This window comes from Lipotes vexillifer, unplaced genomic scaffold (assembly GCF_000442215.2).
Source record: "Lipotes vexillifer unplaced genomic scaffold, Lipotes_vexillifer_v1.1 scaffold864, whole genome shotgun sequence".
Lineage (NCBI taxonomy): Eukaryota > Metazoa > Chordata > Mammalia > Artiodactyla > Lipotidae > Lipotes > Lipotes vexillifer.
This window is the reverse complement of record NW_006796769.1, coordinates 364,815-389,442: the sequence shown is the minus strand read 5'-3', so window position 1 is coordinate 389,442 and position 24,628 is coordinate 364,815. Positions and strand designations below refer to the sequence as shown.

The following is a 24,628-nucleotide window of genomic DNA, read 5'->3' as shown; positions in this document are numbered from 1 at the left end:
TGAAGCCTTCCTTATATTGTTGAAATTAAAGTTAGAATGTTGAAACTAGAGGAACTTACCTAAAGGCGGCAAAGAACTCTAAGAAACAAGATGTTTTTCCCCCTTAAGGTAGCCTATGAGTAATTTAGATTCTGGTTAATACAATGGGGTTCTGACTTTCTGGAGTCATCACCCAGCAAATCCTTTAACTTTTTTCAGTGACATATAATTTCCTTACCTGTAATTGAGTTCTTCGCTTGAGAGATAGAAATGGTCGTACAACGAGTAAGCCTCATTCCCTTCCCAGTCTTTCAGGTGTATTTTAAGCACATAGCGTTTCTGATTAGTCACTTGTGAAACAAACTCATTTCCCAGCCAGTGTTCGCCTGAAGGGTTCCCAAATCCCTGAAATCGAAGTTGTAAAATTCACTTACTTCATTTATTTTTTCTTCATGTATCTGAAATCAATAGTCCATCAATTTAACACGGAATAACCATTCAATATTCAACAGAAATCCCTTCCCGTACTGTGAAACTTTGGGATCTTCCATATAAGAAAGATTTTTAAAAGGTCAGTTTTAGGAAACTAAGCTGTTACCAGAAGGAAATCTAATTATTGGGATAATTAGAACGACTTGGGGAACCACCAATATCATAAACAGCTCAGTTTACAGACGTGTGAAACACTATGAAACAGTTTACCAAAAAATGCTGAGCCCACCATTAAAAATAAGCCTAACTTTCGCATGCCTTTGTTTTGATATGTAGTTTACATTACATTGGCAGGACCATTCTTTAATGGGGAGACTGAAACACCAGTTAAAAAGGACCCTTTGGTTAAAAAAAAAGATCAAAAGTCATTGGTTACTTTTAGATTTGTGGTAAAGTTCCTGCACATTCTCAAAGTTAGTTTTCGCAAAGAAAATTATTTTCAGATGGTTTAAAGAGTATTCATACCACTTTATATTCCTTCCAAGTCCTCTGAAAATCAACACTGCCATCTTCACGTCGCTGAATAATTGTCCACCCACCTCCAGCTGTTTCCATGTCACAGTAAGCCTGCAAACAGGAACGCACAATTACTGCCTGGGAAGTGTTCGTGACTTGGGTCTTTGTCTTAAATAACAGAAACGAGATGAACGGAGATACTTATAATAAGACCAGGGCTGATGGGGTTCTCTGGGGTAAATCTTGTGGTCTTCCAAGAGGCAGAGGATTTTAAAGAAATTGAAAACCATGAATTTAAAATGATGATGAAAAATAAACAGTAATATAACATGATGTGTCGATGAAACTAGGACCTTGTCATCATCTGTTCTAGGCTAAAGACCCACCCCGATAGCTGACCCTGAGATCGCTGTTCCTTAGAGATTCGTTGGGAATGGGACGTGTTGGCAGATTGGCCCCAAACCTCTCATCTCCAGCCTGTAGAAATCCACCGCCTCGTGTTCACAGCCCTGAAAACCTTTATGATGGTTGCCAGTCCCGACTGACTCTCCAGAGAGTGGTGTAAAAGGGAGACTCTTGCCTTGTGGGGTTTCCAAGACTCCTGTGATGACATGGGGCTGTTTGGCTTCCTCCATGTGTGGGATCAAAGTCAGGTTTCCTGGTTCATCCCTCAGAACAAGGGACCGGGGGCTCCCGTGTACCCACTGTGTGTGTGTGTGACCGGAGGGGGCCTGGCAGCTCCACCCCACAGACCCTGACTTCATGCTTCTCTGCACTTTGCTCACTGCCCCTGTTCTTTCTCTTCCCAGCTCTTTTGATTTCTGCTTTTAAACGGGCTTGGTGGCTTCAAACTTTGTTCACTACACAGGATTCTTTCTTGGGCTAGGAGCATGCATGCTCAATTTCAACTCAGCTGGAGTTTTATTATGAAATTAAAAACGCCTGAAAATAAGATTACACAAATAGTTTTAAATAATGAGATTATAGTAGAACGAAGGAGTTTTCCAAAAATTTAAGATGAATTTCCTTACAGGTTACAAGGTAGTAAATGTGAAAGTTAAGGTTCAGAAACAATTAGAAGTATTCTTCCTTTGTTGTCTTCCGTGGTCTTTGGGGGGAATAATGGAGATAATTTTGGCAGAGTAAGTTTACACGTCAACTGTACTGCATTTGTGAGCTGAAATCCTAGAGAATGGGGGCTGAAGGAGAACCCGGAGTGCACCTGGACCCACCCTTTCATTGTCAGCGCTTGCTGGCCGTCCTGTTTCGAGTGGAACCAAGAGCAGCAGCTGGAGCCCAGCACTGTTTCTCCCATTGCGCGCGCTCTCCGCTGCCATTCCAGACTCTCTCCAGGACGGACGCGCGGCCCGTTAGCGCTTCCCCAATGACCCTCATGTTTCGAAACGTGTGTTCCATGGAAGATTATATTTATCAAGAATAAAATGATTTCCCCATTTTAAATTAATCAGCCGTATGAAATCGATCTGCTTAATATAACCCCTTATCACCTCTCTGTGTTGACATTATTATTATTATTAACTATCGTTGTTATCATTGCTGTGCATCACTCTGTTCCAAGCACCAGGCTAGGTACTTTCCGTGCATTATCTGTAATCTCACGGCAACTCTGCAGTGATACTATCATTCTGCGTGTTTGAAAGGAGAAAAGATTTGGTAAAGTGAGGTTAATTTGATCAGAGTCATTCAGCTATTAAGTGGCATATAGGATTTGAATAAGGTCTCTTTAATTTCCTAATTCTGTGAAGTGTTTTCTACTCCCCCATGCTTCCGAAAACAGAGAAAACTGACTCTTTGTTAATAGGTCAGAAGGCCCTCCATGCAGCTCCACGTTGAAATCAGTTCATGAATAATACTGCCTCTCACTCGCCTCTGGTCCACAAGATGGTCAGTACTGCTCACTTCTGTCAACGTGTCTAGTAAACTAGCTGAATAAGCTCCATTGATCTGAGCAGAGTCCTGCACACACATGTTAGCTCCCCTGTGTCCTAAAAGGCGTGCTAGCGGGTAGAAGGACGGCACACTGTTCTCAGGGAGCCTGTCCTCGTTCTATAAAACTTGCTTCTTCAATGTCAGAATCACCCTGATGAAGTTGCTGGTATTTAAATCAGAGAACAAGTCCATCTTGTTGTGGAAATCAGTGAAGACCAAGAGCTGGGGTCTGAGCCATACTATCCTCTAACCCCATTAGGGACAATGACGGGATCATGGGAACGCTTTCTTAATATTACTTTGTCCAGCTTCAGAAAAAGAACAGAGCATTTATAAAAACTGAAGTATTATGGTTAGTTGGCTCGTGAGGCTTCCAGAGGAAGATAGTGTTCAAGTAGAGTTCTCCACATGGCCAGAAGGTACAGATGAAAATGATGAAATAGCTTATATCAGGGTCGGAAAAGCGTAAGTCCTCAGATAATGCCCATGGCCTCACTGCTAAGTTACAGCAAGCCTGAGGGCGGTTAATACTTTTGATGAGCACACCATGGTGTGGTCCAGGGACCTGATATCTCGCTCTAAAGCTTGATTTCTTTCAGCAAATAGCGCTTGATTTAAATGTTATGCTTCGGCTCTGAGGCCACGGTGAATGAGTGATTAAAGAGCAAACAGATCGACATTAGGCGTCAGGTATCCTGGGAAATGTAGGGAAGGAAACTCTTATGTCTCTAACTAGCAAAAATGTAACCCTAATGCTTCTGATAAATGCCATCTTGCAATGCCTATCTTGTACAAAAACCTAATGAATTCTTCAAAAATAAGGTTGAAATAATATTTAGGCCTCTTTGGGAAAGATCTGCGCAGAGATCTGTTGAACATCCTTTCCTTGAATGAGATGAAGCAGGCCAAGCTCGGGTGCCCTGGCCCACAGAGAGGTTGTCTCACAGTCCTTGGGTGTTGAATGGGGCACTGAGCCCTGTCCTGGGTGCTCATCTCCATCATCACCCCGAAACCGCTCTCTAAGACAGGGGACATCGCGTCACGTCGCAGATCAGGAAGCGGAAGCCTCACGCAGGTTCAGTGACTTGCTGAGAGGCACACGTTGGCAAAGTCAGAATTTAAACCCAAATCTATCAGACTTCCTCAGATTGAATTATGGAGTCTGAAGTCTGGAAGGGAATCCAGAGGTAACTCATCTGGACCATATATTTTAGAGATGAAAAAATTGAGGCTTCAAAGATTGTTGTTCCCGGCTGTGTCAATGGTTGTTTTCACTGCGTACGTGTAAAAGGCATATATAAATCCTAATGTTTCCAGCCGTGGCCTGAGACCACATCACCCCAGAGCTGTATATCTTATTCTCCCAGCAGTGAGGCCTTTGGGGTTGGTACGGCGAGCTGGGGCAGGGACACGCACTGAGGCAGGAAACATTACACAGTCCCTCTGGGTCTGCATCAGGGAGCAGCCTACTCTACTTTCCATTCTCCTGCTCAGGTCACTCCTGTCCCCTTACCTCCAGACCCAGAACAGACCGACATCTGGTGACAGACAACAGTGTCCAAAGGGCTGGCATGAGAACCAGATAGCACAGGGGACTGAAGGGCTTAGTATAGAGTCTGCTCACTACTTTTTCATCTGCAACAGAATATTTGGGTTTTTTCTCCCCTTAATACACTGCTTTTAGGGTGCTAGGGACATTAACTGATTTTCAAGGTTGATTTAAAGCAGCACGAATGAATTCGAAAGATTTCTTTGGAAAGTCTTATCGTGAATAATAGCACAAGAATATTGTGCTATTATTCAAGATAAATCGAATATTTATCTTTTAAATTCAAAATCAAGTGTATGTTACTGTTTGGAATTCCACATCTTTAAGCCCTTGTTTGTATTTTTAAAGTGTTTTCCTTTATGACCATGTTAAATACTGAGGATAACCCTGAGTTCAAAGAGATGATACTTTCAGGAGCCTTTAAAATCTCCATTTTGATACAGCGTCGTGCCTTTTCTGTAAGTGTTTCTGTTCATTCAATGTGTAGCTGCTTTTACAGTTAGACGTAAGCATACTTATAGGCATTTAACATATACAGTCATCCCAGAGTTCTATAACACTTCACACTGCTTCTCATGTAAAGTTGTTTTACCTTATCAAAGCCACATCGAAATATTCCCCGGGTAAGTGACTTTTTTTTTTTTTTCTCATCTAAAGCTTAACATCTCCCAAAGCAAGTTTTCCAGAATATCCAAGAAAAACTGAGTTAAGCTGTACACTAGCTTCTCCTGATGGTAAATTCTGATTCTTGGTTCACTTATGAGCTTCCACCTTGAAGTAAACTCCAGGTACTTGGGAAGAAAGTGACCTGCTCTCATTGATGGTGTGATTTAAGTCTTCCAGCCCATCAGATGGGGTATGAATGGCCCACCCAGGGAAACCTTGAGCCCCCTGCAGCAAGTCCAAAGGGTCGGAACTGTCTCCATAACCATGTCCTTGGCCTTTGGGGCTGTGACAGCATTTGCAATGATGGTACAAAAGCACTAGTGGGTGAAAGTGCCAGTGCCCTAGAATGAACTAACTAGTGCAGACCATGCCGGAGTCACTGTGTTTCTCAGTCACACACTTGCAGTTTGGGGGGAAAAAGCCAATTTCACTTCAGGATGTCTCTGACAAAGCAGTAAAAAAGTATTAATTTTATTAAACCTCTGCTGCTCCGGGCACGTCTCTTTATATATCTTTTTATATTCTGTTTGATGAAATGGAAATGAGTATAAATCACTTCTGCACATCAGGGTGCCATAGCTGTCTCAAAGAGAAATTTTGTGTGACTGTTTTAGGTGCAAGTTGAGCAAGCCTTTTGTTTTTTGGATGGAATACGATTGCTGCTTGAAATAACGATTGAAACATAAACTATGGGTATTCGAACTCTGGTAATTTGGAAGACATTTTCTTTAAAGTTAATGATGCGAGTCTGACACTTCAAGGCAAACAGCTGACACTCTGCATGACTAAGCCAAATACAAGGAGAAAATAAGTAGATTATCTTACATATTAGGTAGACACATATAATAAGATAGATATTTCTACATCGTTCGTATGCATTGTCAGTGTTCTTTGCCCAGTGGCTGGGCTCGGAGCCCTTGGTAGAGACCTTTACGTGTGTCAGTGTTTCTTGCTTTGCTCTGAGTGGAGCTGGGATGCATCCGGGGTGTGTGAACTATGTCTGCAGTTGCTCCACTTCTAAAACGACTTGCTTCAAGCCAGGGAGCTGAAAATGGGAGACAGTGCCTTACCTTGATCTCCCCCGTGGAGTTAGGGAACGTCAGTGTGTAGATGCCACTGGTGGTCAGTCCTGATTTGAATGCTTCCGCGCAATCTCTGAAGATGACTTGTTCTTCCTTAGCAATGAGGGAGTGCTTAGCTGCTTTTTAAAAATAGGAAAGCTTTTAAAAGGAGTCCGTGAAAGGATAAAAAGTATGTTATTTCGAGATGCACTCATTTGCTAAGTTTTATTACATTTGAATTCTTACAATAAGTAAAAGGGAGATGCTAGTATTTTAGCCTTTCAGAAGTTCCTCCTTCAGCCTGTTTCGTGTTAACTCTCAAAGATTGTTACCAATAATCCACACTTCCTTCTTCTCATCAACTATATGTAATGCAAGCACTTCACACTCAGCCTTAATAAACTATTACTTTAAAAAAAATCTTCCATCTTGAGTAGAATCAGGTAAAGTTATTACGGAAGAATAAAAAAGAATGTACCTAAAAACTGTTGGCTCTACAGTGGCTGCATCCATAGCCCATTAGCCATGTCCTATCTAGGCAGTGGTGTGGATTGTTTTCCTTTCTTTCTGTGTATCTGAGGCCAAGTCTTTATACATTTCTTTAGACCATTGGGTGAAGACATTTAGTAGTCTTTGGATTTTTAGCAACCGTCTCATGGTAGCTTGTGTTAAAGAGGAACCTAACATTTATTTATCTGCATCTTTGAAATTCTTCCTTTTAAGTCTAAAAAGTCCAGGACTATGAAATTCTCTCAAATTTTTATTCTGCTCTCAACGTTTAGACTTCCCAATCACTTTTTTGCCACATTGAAAAGGTGTTTGTGTGTATGTATTCTTGCAGGTATGTATTTGTACGCCACTCTAGAGACGGACAAAAGCCTAGGTGTCTGGACCAGGTGGCGTGGGCAGGCATCACAGGTGGAGGCTCCCGTCTGCGCACCAGCCGCAAGCACACGGCACAGACGAAGCCTGTTCTGCTGCTCTTCTGTGCTCGTTTGTTCTGCCAGGATCTGAGCCATGTGATTTTCTCTACTTTGGCTCATCCAAGCTAATACCTCACACTGTCTGGGTCCCACCAGACATCAGATAATTGTCTTTTCCTTTTCTCTGAATGTGAGAAAAATATATGATTTTTTTTAAATTATAAGAGATGAAACTCTAGTTGGAAGGCACATGCTGCAAACTGGCCACCTGGTGTGAAACCTGCCACTTAGCACAAGGTTGTGCTACTGTTTTTGTTTGTTTGCTTCCTTGTTTAAGTAGAAACCTTGCTTAAATGTTTCTGTAATTAAAGTGGGGAAAACTGTATGAGTCAAGGAAAATGTGAGAACATATTTCTTATGGATGTAAGAGTGTCTCTACATGAATCATGTGTAAAGTGCATCTGTGTCAAAAGAATACAGTTGAAAGGACACTATGAAACAGACCATAGCAAGAACTAGACCCAATGTTTAAGAAAAAAAAAAAAAAACTTAAAAATACCACACAGGTTGTGTATCCTGTCTCTAATTAACGACTGAAGATGCATCCCTTCTTCCCTCTAATATCGAAGAGAAGTTGAAAGGTCAAACAGGAATAAGGAAGGCAAGATGTAGTTAGGGATGTGGTGAGAAAAGGAAACTGGCATTTCTTGGGTACCAATCTTATGCCAGTTACTGCAAGTACCGATATTATCTCATTTAATCTTCACGACAACCCTACGGGCCTAGGATTGTTTCTCCCTCTTAAAAAATAAAAAAATGTCCACTATGGTTTAGTAACTTACCCAGCCCCAAACATCTAGTTAGCAACGGAACTAACTAAAAGTAGACTCTCTGAGCCCATGAACAAAAAAGTATGTTTGGGTTGGTTTGCCTCATAATAATTAGTATAAATATATATTCCCCTTCCCCTCTTCCTCCTTTTTAATCGATTCCATATTGAGACCCTATAAAGCATTCATTTGAAATATGTAAGAGAAATGTGCTTTTTCTGAAAGATGAGAGTCTTTTTTAGAATTTTGAAAGGTTCATCGACTACTGGCAGATAAAACTGAAGAAAAACTCGTATGTAAACTTTACTTACAGTTTGATGTCGATATCATAGTCAGTAAATTATGAACTGTCTCCATCAGGTCGTGTTGCTGCTTTTGGAGAACTGAGTTATTCACCGTGGCCGTCACCAGTTGTTTTTCTAGTTCTTCAATGATGGAATTTTGCTTGGATACCAACACCTGGAGCTGATCTTTCTCTTCTTTGATTGACCGAAGTTGAACTATGTGCTTGTCTTCCATATCTAGAACTTTCTTTTCCAGGAAACTTGTGAAGGGAGATAATTGTTAGTTAGTGAAGGGTTTCCTGATCACCATCAAAGCCAAGTGCTTTGTAAACAGCTCATCAGTTTCATAATCCTTATACAATCGTTTATATTTTTTTGAATTTCTGCTTCTCCAAGGCACTCTGTTAAGATGTTCAAGGAGTTATAAAGTGACAAGATGCTGCCACAGCCCTGAAGAAGCTCTCAAACTTGCTGAGATCAGATACATAGATAGGACATGAGGAGAAAGTACCCCAGTGAAAAGGTACGGTTCACAACTAGAAGTTACCACATGCAGTGCACTTGAAGACCGTGGTTCCGCTGAATGGACAAAGGACAGTGACAAGGTGCCCTTGGTTTGGGAACACCTTTGGGTCAGTGGGGAGAGCCCCGGGCTGAGAACCTTGCCTCTGCACGTGATCCCCTGGGTTACCTGGGGCAGACCATCCCCCCCTTGGATCTCAGGTGTATATCTATCTAAGAGAAAGTCCACCTACAGAAATAAATCTCTATCCATAGTGAAGGCATTAGATTAGATGATGCTCTCTGAGACCCCTTCTAGTTCAAATAATCCATGGGTCTGTTGTTCCCTTTGCGGGGCAATAACATTTTCTGAACCTTTAACCCTGGAAACAACATTACTCAGCCAAGGGACAAACTACCCGTTACAGGTCTTACCTGTGAGCATTAACAATCAGTATGAATCATTATTATTATTATCAGAAATTCAGTTGCAGCTCTTAAATTTATCCCAGTCCAATAGTCATTGTAAACCAAGTATACTGTCAAAGTACCAAGTCAAGAAATAATCCGTTACCGTGATGCAGACATTTGCTTTCGGCTTTCATCAGTTGCGCCATATCCATTTTTTCAACTATTATTTCTTAACATTTTTACTGATATCAGCTAACTTATTTTCTTTTAACTTGTGTATCACTTTCATTGATCTAAAAACCAAGATGACTTACCGTAAGCAGAAGGTAACCTAAAATTAAATGCATAATTTTTTTCTTTTCTACCTAAAATCATTTCTAGGACCATCAGCGTACAGGCAATAGGAAATACTCCTACAATGCTTCACCTAGACAATTAACATAAAATGTACAGACATTTTAAAATCACTCATCTATACTGCCTTCAAAGTGATGTTGCTGAAATTTGTTATCCAGCCAATCTTTTGTTGTCTTTAATATTCTATGAAGAGGCATAAAAGAAAGATGTGATGATCACATGGTCCCGAGTGTGAATGAGAGTGTGAATACTCTGGGATGGATATGAAAAAAAAAAATTTTGTTTCTTTCTCCCAAACCTCTACCAGTATAATCCAAAGGTCAGTCACATCCTGATCTAAAAGATTTAATCTTAAGGTTAAATACGAGCAGGTACTGAAGGGTTCAGCCCAGCATCGGGTCATCCCAGACCAGGCTGCTCGTAAGCAGCACCGTGTATCGTTGCATTTAAGGCTGTAAAGAGTCTCAGAGATCGGATTTTAGAGCAGCGTTTTGCAAAATGCTCATCTGGACCTGTTACTGGCTTGTGCAATCAATTTAGTGGGTTGCAATAAGCTTTTCTTATTTTTAATAAAAGGAAATTAAATAAACGGGATAAAACAGATGAGAATAGAGCATAAACTCATAGCAAGAACTTTGTGCAGCGCAGCAAATGCCATGGTCAGTGTTGATGGGTGATGGGAGGAGGGTGGGGCAGGGTGGAGAATGCCTGCATTGCCTGACACTTTGCTTATTAGCATCGTATTTGAATTTCTGATACAGGATGATCAATTTGATCATCACCATAACAGTTGGACTTAGGTACAGCTTAACTTTATATTAACATTAATTCATGGTCTGTTGAGAAATGTGGGGAAATATCCTTGTTGGTGGAAACATCAAGGCTGAATCATGTTTCTCTTATGAGTTTTTATTGCCTCTCTTCAGAAGGGGACAGTATCAATGACAACATTTTTCAATAACAGTAATCATATAACAATATCACAATTTAACTGAACTGGTACAAGTAGCCCCTAAATCAATCACTTATTTTAGACAGAAAAAAAAAAAGGATGATAAGATGAAAAAGGCATAGTAATTTTCAACTTCAGCTGGTGAATCAAAAAGTGTTATAGTGGCAATTTTCAGAAAAATGTTGACTCTAATAAGTACTTTGACTTCATTGGAAACTGTTCCATGAAGAAGACAATTGTACGTTGGGGGAATTATTGAAGATAATTTAAAATGTGGTTTGTCAAACGTGCAACACGTTCCCGTATTTTTGCAATGTTGTTCCTGCAGATGAAATCTTAGCCTAGTCAAAATTTAAGGCACCTGAAAACAGCACGCCAAACTCGCTGAAAGATGTAGAATCATGAACACAAGTTTCTTATTTGTATTTACTAACAGTTGTTGATGAAAAAACCATTATCATTGCCATTTCATTTCATATTTGTGACAAAAGACAGCGTGATTTCTGCAGCTGCTAAAATGATTATTCTTCCTGCAGGTATAGATTTAGATTTATTACATACGGTTTTTATAAGTCAGCTGATAAAAGCTATGCCTTTTCAGTGTCCGCACTATGGCAGGTCATTCAGAAACAGTTCTTATGCAACTCCAGTCTGAGTTAGACGTCTGCTGTCCAAGTTGTGTTGCTCTGGTACTGCAAGTCATGTAGGATTTAAGTTTGTTAGAGATGTTTATTCAACAGGGTAGTTTTTTGTTGTTGTTGTTTTGGGTTTTTTTGCGGTATGCGGGCCTCTCACGGTTGTGGCCTCTCCTGTTGCGGAGCACAGGCTCCAGACGTGCAGGCTCAGCGGCCATGGCTCACGGGCCCAGCCGCTCCGCGGCATGTGGGATCTTCCCGGACCGGGGCACGAACCCATGTCCCCTGCATCGGCAGGCGGACTCTCAACCACTGCGCCACCAGGGAAGCCCTCGACAAGGTAGTTTTACGGAGAAAATGTTGGGATGTTTAAATATAATTTCATATAAAAATGGAGTGAAATTATTGGAAAAGCACGTTACTGGTCAAATGTCAATTAACCTGGGAAAAATTGTGAAGGATTAAGGAGAAAAAAATGTGAAGGATCATTTAAGCAAGAATTATCAGAAAACCCAGCAGATTTCTCTGTGGTTGCAATCACTATTTTGTACATTGTAAAGCTTTAACATACAAAGGAATTTCATCAAATCGTGGATGATCAAAAAACGTAGTGAAAGTTGTCAGTTGTTTCTCACAGCAATTCAAGTTGACTTTGTATAGGAAAGTTTGCACCGTGTGGTAAATGAAAATATTAAGCAGTGTGTCTTGATTTGGGAATAAGGTGCACACTTTTTTAGGCAAAGGGCAATACAATTTGACAAAAATTTACAAAGATGGTGCCTGGGTAAGGTAACTGACGTGTGTAAGTGATCATTTTAGCATCCCTGCGTACTAACTTAGAAAACTAAGGTGGAAACCATGTCCAGTACCAGGGCGTCCAGCATTACTGCAGCCCACTCAAAAGAACATTTAATAAGGCCATTTTAACAACATGGAACTAGAGAGACTGTTATATCTCAATTATTGGTCTCAGGCTTTTATTTATTACTTTGCAGAAGAGAAAAATTTGAAACGTTAAAATATTTGGAATAAAAATCTACTTGCTTTTCAAAACCCTAAATCAATAATGAGTCCAACTTGTTACTCAAAGAACAGAAGAATTGTTTCAGCTTAGTTCTTGATTAACAGGAAAGAATGATTATAAGACAATAAGCTTACAGTCATTTTTGGTTAAGAATAAAGAATTATTTAATTGTGAATTAGAGTGTGTTGTTGCCTGACCATTCTCCATGTCATGTGTACATATCCCGATTAGAAACAAGGAGGTAAGCACACCTGGAACGTGAATAGAATTATCCTCATATGTCCCCACCTGGAATAAACGTTTGAAAACCATCCCCACTGGTCATCCATAATCTTAGTTTTTGTATTGGTTTTCTTGGGATTTTTAAAATATTTATTTAGATATTAATATAACCATATTTAGTATTAACTTTTGTTTTTATCATACGCTTTAAGAGTAAATACTGCATCATGAAATGTGCATTGGTTTACAATAAAGTGTAGTTTTTCTGCTGTAGACCGTTTTGCATTGGAATAAACTAAGTCCTCAGAGGCAAAGAACTTGGCAAAGTTAATATCAAAATGCCCCAGCCAGTGTGACTTTTACCACATAACCCTGGCAGTACTTTTCCATAGATTCATGCATAATATGGAGGTAGAATTCGGAGGATTAGTCTAAGAGAATCTTTAAGGGGCCAGAGGATTAAAAAACAAAGTTGAAGACTGTTTTAGAAGGTGATGCCCTTCCAGTATTTTTCTGCAAACCCTCTCCCTACCTTCCCCTCACAAGGTTTCTGATCCTTGTACTATACGTTAAGAAATTCTGCATTTTGGAAGCCACGCTTATAATTAATAGTCATATGAAATAGGCTTTCATATCTAGAAAGTGTACAGTTCTGGATTATACATTTCTTGGTATTTTTATTACCTGTTCTTATCTTGCAGTTTGTTTATTTCACTGGTCTGATCCAAAATCTGTTTTTCCAATTTGTTTGTAGATAGGGAATGTTCCAGAAGCTGAAGTTCAAGTCTTGTTGTCTGATTTAATACCTAAATGTAACAAAATAAAATTCCTATTTATTATTTTTAATTAGACATAAAGTTATCTAAATTTTAGGAAAACATAACTAAAATGTTACTTGCTTACCCAAGCATCTTAATTTGGCATATTTTTCATTTTCAGAAAAGGCTTGTTGTGCTGGATTATATCAGAGTGTGTTAAACATTGTTTTCATCATGTATTTTGGAAAGGGTTTAATAGTTCTGAACGATGGTGTTTGTGTCAAATAATGTTCATTTTCTTGTTCTGCCATGTTTTACCATTTCACACAGTGAGATAATTGAGAGTATAAAATGGTCATATTTGATATATCGGAAGTTGTTGATAAATGAAAAGAGGCTTTTCCTCTGCTCAAGACACAATGCTGTTCTCACATCTGCCAGTAGACACAGTGTTCAGAAGTCACATACTTCCATTCTATAAGAACGTAGCTCATTTTTAGCCCAGCATTTCCTTGTTTGTATTCACTTGTTTAGCCTTTCTTTCTTCTTCCGCCCCCCCCTTTTCCACTGCTCTTTTTCCTATTTTAAAAATCATGTAAACCCATCAGGAAACAAGAACATCAGTATGAAGTAGGAGCTCAGTTTTGCTTTGTGGGCCTTTCTGACATAGACCACGTGCGGTATCTCTGTTCCCATTGTGTTCAAACAACTTAAAGAATGAATTCTTTCGCGTTTGGCTGCGTTCTAGCAGGAAGAGTCCATGACTCACATCCTCTGTGTCATGGTTACTCAGGATGTGACATCATGTGTAAGTGTCAGGCAGAATTGTTGCCCAGAATGAGGGTCCTTGAAAGAAGCATTGTTTGCTCGGGGTCTGTGTCATTCGTGGAAGCGGCAGCCCAGCCCCACCGTGCAGGTTTAGGGACGGTCTGGTCCTTAGTCAAAGTTGGATGCCTTCATACCATGAACACTTCTGCACATGAAAGAAGACATTGGCCAACCTCAGGGTGTGATTTAATATTAACACCCGGGATATAGATTTGGCCCACATCTTCTTTGGGCCCAGGCATTCTGTGTTGGTTATTGATAGAAGGACCTGGGAACTCAGTCTTTTATTTAGCTCCTAAGAGCTCTAAAATGAGTTCAGTGGGGGAGGGGTGGGAGGATGGCGTGTGGGTCCTGACCCACCCAGGACCAGTTGCGATGTTTTCCATCACTTTTCCGAAGGCCTCCAGCTGCAGGTGACTCTAAGTTACCCAGGTCACATGGTTGTCTGTTCTCTCTGAGTTCTCAGGCCTCCAACCCCCTCACAGTCTGGTTTAATAGTCTGACACCCTGACAAGCTGGAAGAATCTTCGTATCAGAAATTTTCATGTTTGGATTTAACCCATTTCACCTAGTAACTACGCAGCAGATGCCTTAAGTAAGTTGGTACGTAATTCGGTCCCTTGATGTCCTTGCTTGGGCTCCGCCGTCTTAATGTGTTCAGTTGGACATTATAGGCTGTTTTCTTTCCAGCCATCTTCCTATTTTCCTGTAATCCTGGATCAGGTGATATCTGGTTTCACAATAGATTTTTTATATCATGTGACCCAACAGAACCTCATTAAATGCTAGTAAGCCTAACTTAACACAGGATGGCAAAGATTTACATCATTGCTCTGTATCTTACACTTTTTTATTTCTCTTATCTGAACCATAGGCAATGTTATACTTCCAGGACAGCTTTTTGAAGGGCTTAATTGCTCATGAGTTTTACTACCCAAAGGTGGGGTGTGACCTAAACATTACTGATTTATTCTAACAATTGACAATGGATATATCGATACATTTACTTTTAGATTTTTGTGTCTTCTCCTTTTTGGATTTTATTACCTCTGGAGATTACAATTTTCAGTACCTTGTGACCTGTTGTGTAAGATATTTATATTTGTCCTAAACTGCTCTGATGTTGTGGAAAGATGTGGTAAGCAAATAACTTCTCATTCTATATTCAGATAAAAATCTGTTATTCTCCTACCACCCCCCTGCTGTTCTCTCTACCTTATCCGGTAGTTCTCAGAGAGACAATGAAAGAATACTGGTGCCCTTCTCAACGTGGGCTTATTACAGTTGGAAGGCTTATCGTTTCCCTTATTTCTTATCCCCTCCTGACTGATGTTTGGCATTTCTTGGTCTTTTAGCTTAAGTAGCACATAAGAATAATATGTCATGGGGATTGTTTACAATTAAATCTACGTTTGTTTTTTGGGTTTTTTTTTTTTTTTTGAGCATTATTTATAACTCAGGGTAGGAAGATACATAAGACTATAAAGAAGCTAGGGTTAGGACCCAGAAGGCCATTTCACCGATGACAAGGCTTGAACTTGAAGCATCTCCGTAAATCCCCCCAGCAGCACTTTTTCCCCACCCGGACTCTTCTTACTGGGTCACGTATTGTTTGTCATTCAGCATGGCTCCAGATGAATTTTGTTTTAATGTTTTGCTGTTATTCTTCTAATATTTTCGTATTTCATATTCTTCTTTCCTACTACTATTAATTGATAGCTCATGGAATCTTAAAGCTCAAAGGGAACTTGGCAGTCAGTCACCTGGCCAGTCCCCCCATTTCATAGTCACAACCTCGGAGGCCAGGGAAAGCTAGTGCCTTGTTGAGATTCGTGCGTCCAGTTAATCATGGAACTCAAGGCTCTGGGCTGATGGCTAAACACTCTCTGTGCCTCACCCATGTCTTCTTACTCTTCTCTCTGTATAAATTCACACCACAAATTGTACAAACACACAAACACACACCACAAATTGTTTTGGCAGTTCTGTGAGACTCAGCTTCCATCTTAAGAGTTAGGGTTAAGCACAAAGCTTCTAGCAGTCTGCCTCAGTGCTTTTCATGTCGCAGATGCACAAAAAAGCGAAGGGCTCAGAAATGGAAAGTTTATCTCAAGTCCAGAAAATACCAGTGAGGCAGAGGAACATCTCTCTTGTAGTCAAGTATGAATAACATAAAAATGGTTTGTATGTCCTCAGTAGAATAAAGGTAATGTAACTTCAGTAGTAAAAATGAAAATATAGTTCCTGATTTTAAATTTCTATCTAGACACAAATTCTTAATTTCTTATCAATTCATCCTTTTTTCCGCTATCCTCGTGCTTCCTCTGCTTTTCCCTTGTTTCATTAGGTAACCATTTTGTGCTAGTATTTGTCTGGCTGGGCCATTCTATGTTTCCTATTTCACTACTTACTTGGGCTTCAACATCAGTTAACTTCCGGGTCTGCTCTGCGGTTTGATTTAGCAGGTTGGTTCCTATTTCTATCATCACAGCGGTCTGGTTCTGCACTGCGTTCTGTTGTATCTCCACCATTTCTTTCTTCATGTTGTCCTGGATGTAATTCTCAAGCTAGAAAAGAACAAGTGTCAGGAAGACGGTCATGCGTCGAATGATCAGAAACCTTACTCCTAATTAGTTTCCCTGTCTTTTAAAGCACCTCTTGGAAGTCTTGTGCGTTGCTCTGACTTTGCCATCTTGCTGGGTTTTTCTTATCACTAGCAGTAAAAGACAGTGTGATTTTATGTTGATTCAAAATCTGGCAGCCCAGTAACAGCATGTGTGGGAGACAGACGGTTTAGACAGCCCTAGAAGTGCATACAGGCAAGGGAGGTGGTAAAACCACAGCTCAGAGGTGGGCAGATGGCCGTGCCGTGCGGCAGGAAGGGCCACCAGGATTTCGCTGTGTTGCATCCACGTTAGGCAGGAAATGAAAATCTGGTCCGAAGAAGCATCACTATTTCTACCGCTTTCTAGACTTGCGGTTTCTCAAAATATGGGTTTCAGAAGACTCTCTAAGGTAGAGTATGAGGAGGGATGCACCTTTGGATTTTCCCTGTAACTCAGGGCCACGTTCTGCAGCGACCACCCCCCTACCTTCCCCCTTACTGAGGTCATCACACATTAGACCTGTTAAGTTCTCCTAACGTGTGCATTTTTCACGGTTTCGTCATTTTCTCTATCAGGCAGACTTAATCCTAGTCTAGTCTGTTCATTATCTCACATGACCGTCAGGATTGGTTCTTCTCCCATGGACCGAGGGCGTGCCTGCTCATTTTAACACTCGCTTACGTGCAAGAGCGTCAACAAGCTAACTCATTGCCATGGGTATAGGTGCCTATGCCTTTGGCAGTAAAAATATACAGTTAAGTACAAATGCAGGGACTTCCCTGGTGGTGCAGTGGTTAAGAAGCCACCTGCCAATGCAAGGGACACGGGTTTGATCCTTGGTCCGGGAAGATCCCACATGCCGCGGAGCAGCTAAGCCCGTGTGCCACAACTACTGAGCCCGCAAGCCACAACTACTGAAGCCCGCACGCCTAGAGCCCGTGCTCCGCAACAAGAGAAGCCACCGCAATGAGAAGCCCGCGCACCGCAACGAAGAGTAGCCCCTGCTCGCCGCAACTAGAGAAAGCCCACGTGCTGCGATGAAGACCCAGTGCAGGCAAAAATAAATTAATTAATTAAAAAAAGAAAACAAATGCAGGCCAGCCAGGTGTGTGGGAAGGAACATGTGGGCTTCAGGCTGTGCACACCTGCTCCCCTATTTTTCTTGGACTCTAGGTAAGTTGCTCAACTCTGGGGAGGGCCACAGTGTCCTCGTATATATAATAGGGTTTCGGGTTGGTCAGAGGAGTGTTTTAAGGATTAATTAAGCTCTGCTTTTAAAGGCATTGTGCATGTATAACTCTAGGTACTTAAAATTTCATTTCCTTTCTTTGTTTTTCTTAATGATCCAATCATGGGAGCCACAATTCCAGTCATTGGTCTAAACTATAAGGTCATGAGGACAGAAACCTTATTTTTATTTCTTTTTCACATAGTTATAACTCGAAAAAATTTTTTTATTAAATTGGATAATTGAAAGTTGATCATCAAACTGCTTATTTAAAAACAAAATGTGCTTATAGTGCCTTTCTTTACAACTCATCATTCTCTGCAGAGAAACCATTCACAGAGCTAGTCATCAAACCTTATTTCTCCTGAAGTGTTAACCCCTGAGTAATTCTATGCTTCTGCCTATAAGAGTGAGAAAATGGAACGGACAGGGTCGAGTTTCCCCCGACAATCAAGGGCTTCTTTGTTGGTGCAGCTTACACACTGTGTCCGGAGTGATGGTGCAGGGTCGGGGTTGGTGTGAGAGCTGTAGGGTTACTGTTTCCATGCTGGTTTGCATCGCCCCCATCCCACGCACTGCCCATCTCCCTCCGTGCTGGTTATCTTGATGGTTCACAGTCACCCCCTGGTTCTCCCTTGGTTTGGGCAGATCAAATATAGCATGAAACCTGACAATAACTAGAATCCTGATCATTTGTAAAATCTTGCAGTTGAAGCCTTTACTTCTCAGTATGAGATGTGGTCAAAATAGAAAAGACCACCGTAGGAAAAAGAATCAGGTACTCCTACTTGGCAGTCCAACAAACATGTATAGTATAGACTTCATATAATCTGAAGTGTGATAACCCTTGTTACCCTTTTATTAACTAGCTAGTACTAACTAGCTCAGGCCTTTTGGCGGTTGTGGTCTTTCTTTCTTAATTCATTCTTTCCTTTTTCCTTTCTCCCGCCTTTTAAAAATTGTAACTTTTTACAATTTAAATACATGATATAAAACAGCTCATGGATAGAAGTTGGTAATTTCTCCTTCCCTCCCTCCCTCCCTCCCTCCCTGTCTGCTCCCTCTCTTCTCTCTCTCTCTCTCTCTCTCTCTCTCTCACACACACTACCATGGGAATAATGGAATTTTTGAGGTTAAGGTTAAAGCTATGTAAGTCATCCAGAAGAGTTGTCTTAGTTACTCTTAACACCCAGCAAAGATAATATTTAGAAAGACTTATTCTGGGAAGTTTCGAACTATTAAAGATATACTTAAGCTGGGGTTTGGTTTAAGTACATACTCTGAAGTAATAAGTTACAAACTCGTAGAAGTAAGTCTTAATCTTCTTGTTGATTTGAGTACTTAAGGGCTAAATAAAAACGGTTCTATCTTGTTTCGCTCTAAATCGCATAACGAGAAGGGGAAAATGAATCCTTCATCATCCTCAACCCCGACTGTAGAACTAATGAGTCAAATGTGGTTACAATCAACAAGACACATGAGAGGATTGTTTATAATTTGACATTTTAAAGTCAAGTTCCAATTTAAAATTAGACTCAAGAACTTTAAGACATAAAAGACCTAATTTTTTAAAATAAAATTTCTTAACTTTATGGCCATATCTTCCTCTAAGCTTGAAAACAATAGAATATAAATGCTTTTTAAGTCACTATTTTTTCAGCTTTTCAGGATGACAAAGTCTGTGTATGAGTTATGTGTGTGTGAAAGTATATGTGTATAGTATGTTGCAGGGAGGAGGTTAATCTTACGCTGAAGCAAGTTACAGATCTGTGTATACACGTGATGTGTGTATATAGATATTATATATAGTATATACATACATAGTTTCTTTATATAATATATACAACTAGAAAAAGTAAAATCCTATATGATACTGACCCAATTGCTAACTAATTGAAATCTTTGAGAGAAAAGTAAAACACAAACAGGAATATCAAGTATTAGATACTTTGCGTTGATTCTCAACAAGATCTGTGCTTTCACACAAGGGTAACCCTTGTTACCCTTTTATTAACTAGCTACGCAGCGAAATTAAATTAAGGTTTTTGTTGTTGTTGTTGTTGCGGTACCTACCATGGGAATAATGGAATTTTTGAGGTTAAGGTTAAAGCTATGTAAGTCATCCAGAAGAGTTGTCTTAGTTACTCTTAACACCCAGCAAAGATAATATTTAGAAAGACTTATTCTGGGAAGTTTCGAACTATTAAAGATATACTTAAGCTGGGGTTTGGTTTAAGTACATACTCTGAAGTAATAAGTTACAAACTCGTAGAAGTAAGTCTTAATCTTCTTGTTGATTTGAGTACTTAAGGGCTAAATAAAAACGGTTCTATCTTGTTTCGCTCTAAATCGCATAACGAGAAGGGGAAAATGAATCCTTCATCATCCTCAACCCCGACTGTAGAACTAATGAGTCAAATGTGGTTACAATCAACAAGACACATGAGAGGATTGTTTATAATTTGACATTTTAAAGTCAAGTTCCAATTTAAAATTAGACTCAAGAACTTTAAGACATAAAAGACCTAATTTTTTAAAATAAAATTTCTTAACTTTATGGCCATATCTTCCTCTAAGCTTGAAAACAATAGAATATAAATGCTTTTTAAGTCACTATTTTTTCAGCTTTTCAGGATGACAAAGTCTGTGTATGAGTTATGTGTGTGTGAAAGTATATGTGTATAGTATGTTGCAGGGAGGAGGTTAATCTTACGCTGAAGCAAGTTACAGATCTGTGTATACACGTGATGTGTGTATATAGATATTATATATAGTATATACATACATAGTTTCTTTATATAATATATACAACTAGAAAAAGTAAAATCCTATATGATACTGACCCAATTGCTAACTAATTGAAATCTTTGAGAGAAAAGTAAAACACAAACAGGAATATCAAGTATTAGATACTTTGCGTTGATTCTCAACAAGATCTGTGCTTTCACACAAGGGTAACCCTTGTTACCCTTTTATTAACTAGCTACGCAGCGAAATTAAATTAAGGTTTTTGTTGTTGTTGTTGTTGCGGTACGCGGGCCTCTCACTGCTGTGGCCTCTCCCGTTGCGGAGCACAGGCTCCGGACGCGCAGGCCCAGCGGCCATGGCTCACGGGCCCAGCCGCTCCGTGGCATGTGGGATCCTCCCAGACCGGGGCACGAACCCATGTCCCCTGCATCGGCAGGCGGACCCTCAACTGCTGCGCCACCAGGGAAGCCCTAAATTAAGGTTTTAAGAGAGATGGGTGATATGACAGTTGAGTACTCTAAGAGTTAAGAACGTACTTAGTCCCAGAAACGGTAGCAGCAGTAACAACCACAATAACTCTAGTTGATGTTTGTTGGTTGCTCCCATATCTCAGTTACTGTGTTCATCTCTTTCCATGAACCACAGGTGCCCAGTCTCACATGGGCACTTCTGGGCTGGGGTGCCTGGAGCAGACTGGTAGTTCAACCCAGAGGGCACACCGCACTTCCTGCCTTTTAACAGCCCAAAGTGGTACATCCCAAAATTGATGTGAGCATGCCTTCCAATGTCCAAGCTTCTCAGTGCCTTAAAGAAAAAGATAGACCACCTACCACACAGTTAAGGAAGGGGGGGGTCATTTTTACTAATAGAAAAGCCTAGATTTGAAGACTACCAGTGACGATCTTTATCTCCTGGGACATGACAAATGGGTATTTTTCACCCCAAAGACTAGTAGTAAGTTTTAGAGAGAAAGACTCTGAACATTCATTACGTAGTGTGAAAATTTCCCGTTTAATGCAGGCTTTCCCTAAGTCATGGCATGTGCCTGAGCATAAGGCCAAATCTAGAAATGGAGCCAGTCTGGCTAATCCACACGGATACATGTGCTTTGAAATTCCCCCAACTCTTGAGGCTGACAAATTAGTTCTTTTCTAGTTTGTTGCCTAAAAATGTCTTTCTGTTTAGTATCTCCTGTATTTAATTGTCTGCAACTGAAACCCAGAAATATAGAAATCGGCCCAATGAAAGTTCACTCTAGTATAAGGAGGTCTTAGTACAAGAAAGAATACGAAGCAAATGAGGCCTTTCCTCTCGCTGGCAGCGCCCTGTTTCCCATCCTTGCTGTTTGCGCTTAGCCACTCTTATCAAAACAGTTCCAAGACACTTGAGCCTCCCCAGGGAGGGATATGGTTCTTTCTCGTTTCACATGGGTGGCTTCACATACTCATATTTTGCAGGAATGTTTGACATTGCCCTCCTGTCTGAAGATGATTAGGCAGTGATTCTCATTTGTGGGTCCAAGTGCCTCGGAAAGGTTCCCATTACAAGTTAGAAAGAATTGTGTGGACATTCATTTTGTCCTCGTCTTAATTAATGGTCCAAGCACGCTTCCATGTGTGGGTCCTTGAGCTGTTTCTGTTTCCTTCAGGTTCAGATGGATTATCCAAACTTAAATGAACCTCGTAAGGCTATTGCTATGCTTATAGTTGCATAGATTCTTGCTTGATATTATTTTTTTATTCGCTAAAAAGAATTACACCCTAAACACCATCTTTTAAAAGTTGGCAACACATTGAAATTCAAGCAGCCAGAAGAAAATATTTTAACACAACATAGACATATATATTTTTTTCAATGTAAGATATGTCCTGAGGTTTTTCATTACTCCCCAAACATTTGGAAAAATAATTTGACAGGAAAAATAAGTCAATTTACGAAGCAACTGTGGCAGATTGATTACACACTAAAATGTTTCCCTGGCCATCTTCCTTTTCACCAAGATTATCATCATCACTCTTTGTACCAAAAGGAAAGTAATCTCAGAATTGGCTGGGGAAAGGAAAACATAGATAGTATACAAAAATCATCCCTAACTTCAAGATTTTGTTGTTGGCCCCTACCAACTATATAGGTCCTGGTTGAGAATATAGATAGTATACAAAAATCATCCCTAACTTCAAAATTTTGATGTCGGTCCCTTACCAACTATATAGGTCCTGGTTGAGAACATAGATAGTATACAAAAATCATCCCTAACTTCAAGATTTTGTGGTTGGTCCCTTACCAACTATATAGGTCCTGGTTGAGAGATCACTTCTACTTCAACAAAGCTCCGTGTCCTGATGCCTTTTAGTTCATTAGGTTTTGTCCATCTGAATAACCTACTCTCCCTAGGAAGTTAACAAACAACTTGAGGTTTCACTGGAAACATTTTATTCTGTAGCATTTCAATTTGGAAACAAGATACTATAACTGTTGTCTCTTCCACTCACACCTCCCAAAAAAGGCTGTTTTTTCCTACCTCACTAATCCCTCTGACTTGATCCCTTCTTCCCACCAAGGTCTGCCCTGCTTTGTCTTCTGGGTTGTGATGCAGCCCCTAACTCTGCCTCCATCCCACCTGAGGGTCAGGGCATCGGTGCAGCTTGATCCCCCTGCAGCTCACATACCGCACTGCACCTGCTCCTGTGAGGCAAAGCGCAGCACACACCCTTCTTGGCCTGTGCCCTGCGATCTCCTTGCTTCATGTCCTGTGCTCACCTGCCTCCTGGATGTGCCAGACCACGTAGGCTGCTTCATCCCTCCGGCCTTTGTCTGCACCTCCTTTGCCAGGAGGCCTTGCCCTTTCTGCAGTCAGGTGCTACACCATTGCCCGCTCTCTTCAAAGAGCCCCACGTCCTTGTGTGTTGCGATTTGATATCAAAAACATTTCGTTTTTGTCTCATTGATTTTTTAAACCTCGTAATACCACAGGTTTACGTTCTTCTTTGCTTGGGATACAGCAGTCCTGAAGCCACTCTCCAGCCATCCGCTCTAGCAACAGCGAGCAAAGCATTTGCTCCGATAATTAGTTTGGAAATGTGAACGCAAGATCGTTAAATCAAGGGATATTCTGTTTGGAAGGCTTATGACCTAATGTTCTTGGTTCCCTGTCATGAGGAAACAAAACATCTTTGGAGGTCTTCAGACAGAAAAGTGGCAAAACTGCGCTTTCTTCTCCTTCCATATAAGGTTTTGTTTTGTTTTGTTTTGTTTTGTTTACTAATCTGGACATTTGACTGCCCAAGCAGTTGTGTCCTCAGCAGTGTTTAAGGAGAGATGCAGATGTTACAGGGGGGAAGGCTGGGAGATGCACATCTCAGGCAAACCTTTGTCATCTCAAACCTTGCAGGGGACTAGGGGCAAATGCATTGCTCCACATTTGGGAGATGACGCTCGAATATACCCCATGAGCTGGGGAGTCTTTCCACGTCCTTTTTGTGTTGATGCCGTACTTGAATTCATGTCTCCCAGAAGAGCCCATATCAAAGCCACTTGCCTTCCATTCTGGCCCTTTCTGTCCTCTCCAGGGTCCGGCAGACAGGATATCAAGGGAAGCAAGGCCCTGACAGCACAGGTTTTCTGGGTGGTTAACAAGCACACCTGCTTCTGTCCTCCATAACTACATGGACCCTACCCCACAGAGGATCGTTCAAGCACTTCCTATAACTAACTTGTTCTGACCTAGTTTTCACTTTTTTCTATTTATCATTTGTGAATGACATTCTGTTATCTGATCCTGTGTCTAGATAACCCTGTTCCTATTTTCACTAGTACAGAGAGACTAAAAGTGTGCCCCGTGCTGACTGTAAACTTGGAAGACGTTATAAGGCATAGCACCGTAGTCACTAGTTGCTGCCGTTCTGAAGTTCATAGCTTGTCCCCCTCCTTCTGGGACAGAAAAAGTTGTAAATAATCTGAGTTCACCAGTATATCTGTGCTCCATCAGTCATATGTCTTTGCTTTTATTTGTGGGTGTAACTATATATTCCTTTTCATTATTTATTATTATTTTTTTTATCACATACACTATCTCTTTGCCTCTTTGTATGTTGCCCTTACCATCACTCCAAAATCTAAGGAGAAAATGTATTTTTCCCCTCAAAATGTTCCAGTCATTTCCTACTGA

The 24,628-nt window shown here is 40.6% G+C and overlaps 2 protein-coding genes across 2 annotated transcripts in view; one reads left to right on the top strand and one right to left on the bottom strand.

Moving 5' to 3' along the window:
* The window catches only part of MCPH1 (microcephalin 1), a 225,452-nt gene that overhangs the window by 116,341 nt on the left and 84,483 nt on the right, over positions 1 to 24,628 (top strand). The window lies entirely within an intron of this gene.
* Positions 1 to 24,628, bottom strand: part of ANGPT2 (angiopoietin 2) — a 54,981-nt gene that overhangs the window by 8,626 nt on the left and 21,727 nt on the right. The window contains exons 3-8 of the mRNA XM_007468987.1: positions 16,290 to 16,445; positions 12,977 to 13,098; positions 8,218 to 8,450; positions 6,163 to 6,293; positions 937 to 1,038; positions 218 to 384 (exon numbers count right to left, since the gene is read on the bottom strand). Coding sequence (XP_007469049.1) covers positions 218 to 384; positions 937 to 1,038; positions 6,163 to 6,293; positions 8,218 to 8,450; positions 12,977 to 13,098; positions 16,290 to 16,445 — 911 coding nt within the window. The remainder of the gene's footprint in view (positions 1 to 217; positions 385 to 936; positions 1,039 to 6,162; positions 6,294 to 8,217; positions 8,451 to 12,976; positions 13,099 to 16,289; positions 16,446 to 24,628) is intronic.